The 8789-nt window shown below is 37.5% G+C and overlaps 1 protein-coding gene across 2 annotated transcripts in view; it reads right to left on the bottom strand.

Moving 5' to 3' along the window:
* Positions 1-2441: 2441 nt before the first annotated feature.
* Positions 2442-8789, bottom strand: part of ANKMY2 (ankyrin repeat and MYND domain containing 2) — a 32178-nt gene continuing 25830 nt past the window's right edge. The window contains exons 8-10 of one of the 2 annotated variants that reach the window (XM_081970879.1): positions 7451-7579; positions 5752-5872; positions 2442-3749 (exon numbers count right to left, since the gene is read on the bottom strand). In XM_081970879.1, the coding sequence (XP_081827005.1) occupies positions 3532-3749; positions 5752-5872; positions 7451-7579 (468 nt within the window). In that variant the 3' untranslated portion in view covers positions 2442-3531. Of the gene's footprint in view, positions 3750-5702; positions 5873-7450; positions 7580-8789 lie in introns of both variants that reach the window. The other variant, XM_081970880.1, reaches the window with a different exon arrangement.

The following is an 8789-nucleotide window of genomic DNA, read 5'->3' as shown; positions in this document are numbered from 1 at the left end:
GATTTAAGAAAAAAGCTAGTACATCAGAAAATATGTTTTATGTTTATGGAACCCTCAATCTTTTTAAAAGATTGGATATCAAATTATTTTTTGTGTGTAGTGTCACTATGAAAAAATTGAGTTTTTTTTAATTCATATGGTTTGTTCATGTCTTACCACAGCTCTTCTATGGTTTTGACTTACATTAATAATTTTGGAAGGAAATATAAATTTAAAGATGTGGACATAAATATTATATTCCTAATGCAAGGACATTGTCATTTTATGAAAAGCCTTGGTTTTATTAAAGAATAAAATTACAGAAATATAAAGATGTCTAAAAAGTAATAGGAGGTGGATTCAAGATATGTTTGTTATTTAGAGGTGTTTTTATATTCCAAAAATGAAAAGCTGGAACAATGTTTCTCTATGCCTCGATTTAGTGATAATTCAGAGTAAACCAATCTCACCTTGATATTAAAATATCATGTGAATTAAAAAAAAATAGTTGTAATGTTTTATAATCTGTTGCTTTTTTAAAAAAAGAACAGTGCACTTAGCCCAGCACAAGCTTATTGTTCAAATGGAGAAAAATTATCTCTCTCTATATATAAGTGAAATATCACTCATGCAGCATCACGAAATCTCAAAAACTGTAAAGCCTACAAACTTGAAATTTGGCATGTATGTTCCTCTTGGTTTCTAGGTGCTCATTAACAAAGGATTTTTCTAAATGACCATCAGATCATTAGTATTTCTTATATTATTAAAACACACTCTGTTAAGGAGTTAGATGTTCTACTCCCTCCCCCCATCTGAAAAGAACTCTATTCCAAGTGCCACTTGGGTGTGGGCATGGCCAGCGCATGACTCATCTGGCCTGTGGCTTGGAGTTTAGACATTCTACTCTCCTTCCCATCTGAAAAACACTCTAATGCTACGGAGTTAAACTGAGGGAGAGAGGGGGATAGAAGATCAGAGAAGATCAATGGGGCCAGCTTGAGGGAGAGAAGAGAATAAGATAGGAGAGACCTGTGGGGCAAGGCTGTGGGAGAGAAGGTGATAGGAGAGGATCAATGGGCCAGCCTGAGGCTGAGAAGGGGGAGGAGAGGCTTCTATGGGGCAAGCCTGAGGGAGAGAATGAGAGGCCGATCATAACTACTCAATAATTTTAAAGCTGTATGGGTCGATTTATCAAGCCTGATCACATAGTTTCGTAGCGGAGCTCAACTATCCTTGATTAATGTGCAGATATGGATTTTCAGAAACTGTATACAGGTAGTCCTTGTTTAATCCACTTAGTTTGGAGTGGAATTTGTATTGCTAAGCAATGCAGTTATTAGGTACAATTTCACATGACTGTACTGTTTATCAACAGCAGTTTCAGTAGTCCAGTGGTGGCTGATCGGCAGATTCGTATTTCTCTTATCTTGCTATGCTTGCCTCCTGTTCAGCAATCCAAATCCATCTATCTACTCCCATTTCTGCCCTTTAATTTCCCTGCATTTTGCCTTGACCTCCGATGCCCCTGCTGACTTTTATTGTCTTTGTCCCACTGCTGCCAAGTTTGCATGGCCCAGCCCTTCCTGATACCTTCTTCCTGAAACTATGCAGTCTTTCTGAAGCCTCAAAAAGCTTTCCCAAGGCTTTGCGAAGAAGGCTTCACTGGCTTGTATCCATCTTATGAAAGGTTGGGACGGGCATGCCTTGCCAACAGCATCAGAAGGAAAAAGCCAGTGAAGGTCAGTTGAGGACAGCGAAATGCAGGTGGCAGGGGCCATGGGGGTGCAAAGTACCTAAAAGGGCAAAGAGGAGATACCTAAAAGGATAGGCAGGTGGAGTTAAAGGGCAATTATCTGAATTTTGGTCAAGTGTCTATGAGGGCATTGCAATGGCTACAAATATCATTTGTTCAGCACCTTTATAACTTTGAGCAATCACTGAATGAGTGGTCATTAAGTGAGGATTACCTGTAGTAAAAACACCCTGGGTTTTTTTGAGCCACAGTTATAATAAATGAATAATTCTTCCCCCACCATAAACCCTGAATCTTATTGGAAGCGTAAGCACTGCAGCAAACAGGTAAACTTTAGATAGCTAGTTGTATATTTAAATTTGCTTCTTTCTAAATAAAAAGCTGTCCTGCATAATTTGTATTTCCATTCCAATCGCAAAGAGAGAAAATGACAACATACTGACATTCTGAATACTTTTAGCACTACTGTCTGTGCTTCTACTTTTCCTAAAAGCAAAATCTGAGTATTTGGGATATAATGAAAGTCAAGTATAATTCAAGAAAATTTGTGAAATTCAGCTCTTTTACTCTTAGCTCTCTTCCCGCTTCTCCCCCAGAAAATCTAGGTTCAAGGTGTTACATGCCTCTCTATTCCAGATTACGCATAACGTATTGTTCAAATATTAATTTGATTATATTATTAAAGCATCACTAATACTTAAAATATAGTCAAGTTGTAATTTTTAATTTTTCAGCAAACGTTTTGAAAAAAGCTTTATAACTGAAAATTTATCATTAAAGTTAATTAAACTAATATTGATTAGTAATATTGTTTAATAGAAACAGGCAACTAGGAATTTTAATGTACAGGTAATCCTTGACTGATGACCATAATAGAGATATCCATTATGGTTAGAAATCTTTTTTGTATATATTTTATTTTGTTTAAGATAGTTAAAATAGGGGGGGGGGGGGAATAAAAAAAAGTGCTTGAACCCCATGGGCTTGTTTCCACCCCAACATAACCTATACCCTCCTCACCCATTGTGCATTTACTTTTCAAACTCTGGAGTTAGGATTAGGAAATGATAGGGTTCCTTGTTCCTGGACTGTATTGTGCAATCCTGAAAGTGGATGCCGTTTTCTGAGTGGCCACAATTCAATAGGTTACATCCCCAAAATGGTGGCCAATTATGGGATTGCAGACCTAACTGACCATGAGGTCCAGGAACAGATGGACCTATCCTTTCCTAATCAGATATCTTTTAAAGGTGAGGAGGTTGAGGAGCCCTGTGGGTAGAAAGCGGGCCCAAGGCATGTGGAGCCTAGGTGCGGGGGAGATAGGCAGAGGTGTTGGTGCAGTGTCCCTATGATTGGTCATAAGAACAAATGACTCTGTAGGTCTTGCAGCAGGTGTAACTTTGAAACAGAAGTTTAAATAACTTTGGGGAAGGGTCCACCATAATTTCAAATAATCACTACAACCAGTCATAAGTCGAGGACTACCTCTGTTTATATTTCAGATATCACTATGGTAGTAATTTAATTAAAGAGGCTTGAACTAAATAGAAAGCTTTTTTGTACTGCAACATGAATCTATTTTAAACTTTTTTTAAACATACCTAACGTATACAGGAAGAAAAACAGATGGGTTTAAGACCATTTAACCAGCTATTTAAGTTCTTTATTACAATCTACAATTCTGTGAGTTATGCTTGATATAAAAATTGAAATGCAGTATGTCATTGAGCACTTAGCATATTGTGAAATCCAATCTATAGACTGTGATCCAGATGACATTCTTTAAAAAGTTCTGTTTATTCTTCAGATTCCTGAACTTTTTCACTAACAATATTTTCTGAAGTAGTTTCCTCTTCAAGAAAGTTACAAACTGCTGGAGATGACACAGTCATTTTTATGCTGGGAATCATTTCACGTTGGTCTCCAGTACTTTTTGTTTCCATGTCTTTATGAGCTTCAGGTTCAGACAACTGTTCTTCACTTGTTAAAATAGATTCTGCAGTTTGTGCTGCTTCTAAAGTGAAAACAACCATGTGTCAAGTGAAACATAGAATCATGTACATTTTGGTAAGTAATATAGAAAACTGACACTCTCCTGCTTGAATTCCAATTAATACAAAAAGCTGTTATTTTCTGTTAATTTGAAAATAAATTAAAAGGAGAAACTTAATCAAAATGTGATATCATATGTGTAAATACTTTTAATAGTAAAAGTATCATGTCTGCACAAAATATCTAGCTTGTTCAGTCTAAGGTGGTTGGTTAAGGGAGCCCCATATATGTCCTCCAAGATTGTTTCATTTTTTTCTAATGTGAATAAGCTAACTTGGTCAAACTGAAGAAGCTACTTGATTAGTAGCAAAACATTTCAAACAAATAAAAAAGTCCTGTGATCATGACTCAACTTCTCGACATTTTGATGGAAGAGGATCCACAAGAGAAAAAGGTCTTCCTGCTATTGGGGCTGAGCATCACTAATCCAATATGGGTACTGAAAGGGGGAAGTGCTAAAGGATAGGGTGTCAACAAGGTTCCTTTTGCCTAAGTTGCCTGTGTGGAGAGCTGAGACAGTTGCCTTATTCTCTGTTCCTGTCCAAGATGTTTGTTTTGCAACATATGTGAATGGGTGTCTATCATGGAAAGATCCATGATAGCTTTTGTGTATCTACTACCCATTGTTGATCTGATCTGAAGCAACTCAAAGGAGAGCCTTCTTAGCTCCATTTGACATTCTGAGCTGTGCACTGTGAAGTCTCTGTCCTGGACTGCTTGCAAAGAAAAGGTGTCCATGGGCAGCTTGACTTGCTGGCTTAGATCATATCAACTTGGGACTTCAGCTGGCTTTTTCTGTTTTATTGGGGGAGGATGGGGGGGGGGGAGGAATTAATTGCCTGTGTCAAAAAAAATGGTGTCTTGTGATGGCAGCTGCTTTGTTGTGAAGAAAAGTTTGATCAAAAGAAGGGGACTCTGAAGAGGTCAGGACTTGGTGAACAGCCATGGAGCTGCTTCTCTGCCTGATTTGGCAGAACACAGGAAATGGCCAACAATCCCCCAACAGAGCACTGAGTTGCAAGGAAGCTTGAACAGCTGGCCCAGGAAGGGGATCCCTGGCTGGAAGGCATTGCCTTACTTTTGTATCATCTCCCTACAGAGTTTTCTGCTCTGCGAGATGGACAGAAGAAAAGAAAACAGATTTCTATCGGCAATGTTTCCTGTACCTGATGTGCCCCAATCACAAGAGAGGAAAAACTGGAGAGAACTTGGATATAACTTGATTACAAGGGAGTAAAAAGTCACACTGTCTGTTCATCATGCACTATTGCAATGCCAATGCTAAGGCATTGCTTCAGATGTTTATCCTCCACTGTGTGTCTGCTTAGTCTCTTCTTGTAATCCCTTTAGCAAAAACATGAATCCCAGTCATATGATCATGGAATGTAACAAATAGCCAAAAATGCAGGCTGGTTGTCAAGCACCCAAAATCTAATCGTGAACATTGGGGGGGGGGGGGGGGGAATCAGGCCATAAGAATCTTTTGGTCTGCTATAATTTTGATCCATAATTTTGAATTGTATCTTGGTTATAAGTTTATTTTCCCAGTGCTGTTGAAACTGCATCGACACTAATGGAGTTTGGACCTGCAGACTATTTGTACCAACAAATATTTACACTTGCCAAAAATCAAATTTTCAGGTGAAAATTAAGTGCCAAGAAAAAGATTTTAAGATTGAGAAAGATTAGGTCTATCTGAAAACAGTTTTTTTCATCAAAAAACTGCCGTTGCATAACCACAGTATAAAATGCTGTCTCAGGATAATCTGTTTGAATATGACAGGGAAATGGATGAATTTTGACAAAGATAAAATATAATAGTAGTTTACTAGTGCAAAGATTGTCATGTCCTGTTATTTTGAAACACAATCAGCATCTGTTTTAGTTATTAATTTGTTTTGAAGATATTTCCCACCATAAAGGACATATTCCTAAATCCTCTTGAAATAACAAGGCATCTCAACCTTTATTTTTTTCTTTGGCTGCTTCTACCGCCTGTTTCTCATACATCTTCTTTAGCATGCTGCATGATTTCTTGTGTGTAAACCAGTGCATTTTCTGGCAAGCCTGATCACAGTAAATAACCTGAAAATCAATAAAAATATATTACTATTTTAATTTTTAAAACTGTTTGAATTACTGAATTTTTCAGACTATAAGACGCATTAAGATTTCAAAGAAGTAAACAAGAAAAAAAAGTTTTTGCCCTCACCAGCCCCCAGGACCACTCTGCAGGCCTCCCAAACCCTCTGTGTATCCTGTTTTTTTGCAAAAACAGCACACAGAGGGTTTAGGAGGCCTGCAGAGTGCTCCTGGGGGCTGGGGAAGGAAAAATGTGGTGGTGATGGGGTTGGGAGATGAAAATGGGCCTGTTTTTCACAAAAATGGGACACACAGAAGGTTTTGGAGACCTGCAGAGTGCTCTTGGGGAGTTTGGGAGGCCAAAAGGGACCTGTTTTTTTTAAAAAAAACCAGGACGTGCAGAGGGTTTGAGAGGCCTGCAGAGTGCTCCGGGGGGCTGAGGATAGCAAAATGGCACTCCTGGGGGGGTAGGCCAAAAACAGGGTACACAAAATTTGGGGGACCGGCGCTCCTGAGGGCTGGGGAGGGCAAAAATGTCCCCTTTTTTTGCTTCCCCAAACCCCCACACATCGCGATTTTGCCCTCCCGAGCCCCTAGGAGCACTCTGCCGGCCTTCCAAACCCTCTGCGCACCCCATTTTTGCAAAAAACAAACCTGTTTTTGGCAAAAACTGGATGCGCAGAGCGGGGTTTATCAAGGCCAAAAATTGCTGTATTCGTTTCCACTTCTTTTAAAGGTGGAGGGGAAGTGCATCTTTACTCCAAAAAGTACAGTACCTAAGTTCCAGGACCATGCGTTTACAATAACACAAAAATGGGACTGAGATCTACCTTTTGTTGCTCACACACTTGGAATTCTAATATTGAGAAGTTGTTTTGTTGTTTTCATTTTAAAAGTTAAAAATTAGTTTTGAAGATTGAGATACAGTACCATAAATGTATACAAATGAGTTGTCATTCAGTTGTAATTAATTTTATTTGGTAAATAATTACAAAGGATGGGAAAATAAAAAGAATGAACATACAAGTGATGGTAGGAAGATTATGGAAAAAAACTTAGATGAAAGAAGCAAAAATAATAATTTGTGAGAATAGGTTTCTGTCCATTGATGTATGAAAGTGGGAACTGGATATGTCAAGAAAAACAAAAGCTGAATGCAATGGGGAAGATTATAAAGTGTGTGTGATAAATGAAAGAGGGCAAGAATGACCTAATGAGTTACCAGTATGAAATATGTTAAGATTGCAGACAAACTGAATGATGACTGAATTATAAAACAAACATGAAGGAGAAGTGAACAGGTCAAGAAGAAGACTAAGTAATACAGTTGTGCAAATTTTGAAGAGAAATAGAAAGTGTGAAGGAAAAGTAATATGAATTAGTGTATAGATATGGCAGAAACATGAATTGCTTCTAAGGATCACAAAGTACGGAGTGGTGATCTCTTTTTATCATGTGATGTATGCTGTACATTTGTGATAGGCATGATGCTTAACCTAAGGGAGAATGGTGTGCTGGTTATTTATATACCGTACGTGATGAAGGGTAAGTTTACTTATTAGTTTATCTGCATCCTCTTACCATTTTGCATGTGGAACATCTTTTGTCTGCTCCTTTTTCCCCACATGTTGTACAAAATTCAGCATCTATAAAGCCTATTTGGCCTGTAATAGCTTGTGTAAGTACAGAAAATGCTGTGGGATCAGAACCCTAGAAAGGCAAAGGGAGATGAAATAGCAGTTTTTCTTAACAACAATCCTAAATCCAAGCCCAAAGGGCTCTATGCTCTAATTGTTTTATTTTTAATAAATTTTATTTTGTTTGTACAAACTTCACATCTTTGCAACACATTACATTTTTTACCTATTTGTTGTGTCTGTTTTATCTATACCAATAAACCTTTTTTAACTATGACTTCATATATTTGTGCATTTACATCATTTCATAATTTTTTTCATTCTATATATAATATTCTATATGTTCTATATATAACAGTTTTCACTACATGTATGTCATTTTGTAAAGTATATATTAAATCTTTTATAACTATGACTATATATTTGTGCATTTACATTATTTCATACATTTTTTTCATTCTATATATAATATTCTATGTATTCTATGTGTAACAGTTTTTACTACATTTACGTCATTTTGTGTAATATTTATTTGCTATAGTCTATTTCATATTTCAATCTTTTAATCCTTTTCCGGTTTTGTAGTTGTCTATTGTTTTGTTGATCTTTCTTCGTTTCTTTTTTGCTTTCCCCCTCCTTTCCTCTAGCCCAGGGGTGGGCAACCTTTTTTTTCAACTGAGCCAAATCTCGCCAAAACCACGATTGAAATTTATTTTGAGAGCCACATTTTTAAAACCGAAAATACATAGGATGGTACACTGTTTTTAGTTTCAATAAGTTTTTATTGAGAATATTCTGCATGCAAGTATCCACATAGGTCAGGAGGATACAAATAACACAACTAATAAAACAAAAACTTTAGAACGATATTATTATCGATAACGTTAAATTCCGTAAAATTTGCCTTACAATGTAGAGAAAATTACATCCTGACAATGACTGACAAAGTCACAACCACTAATGTGAACATTGGCCTTGCATTTCCTTGGATAGTTTGAGTAAGTCAGGTTTGTATGTTGTTGTTTTTAATTTCATCTCTCTCTCCCACTTTCTTCCTTTTTTTGTTTTTCTTTCTCTCTCTCTCTCTCTGGCTCTTTGTCTCTCTCTCCCTCCCTCCCTCCCTCTTTGTCTCCCTCTGTCATTTTCTCTGGGTGTCTGTCTGTCTCTCTCTCTGTATCTCTCTCCTCCTTCCCCCATTCTCTGTCACTCTCTCTGTGTGTGTGTCTGTCTCTGTCTCTCCCTCTGTCTCTCTCCCCTCCCTTCCTCCCTCTCTGTCACTGTGT

This window comes from Natrix helvetica (assembly GCF_964273705.1).
Source record: "Natrix helvetica genome assembly, chromosome: Z".
Classification (NCBI taxonomy): Eukaryota; Metazoa; Chordata; class Lepidosauria; order Squamata; family Natricidae; genus Natrix; species Natrix helvetica.
Note: the sequence above shows the minus strand (reverse complement) of the source record. Positions and strands in the feature narration are given on the sequence as shown.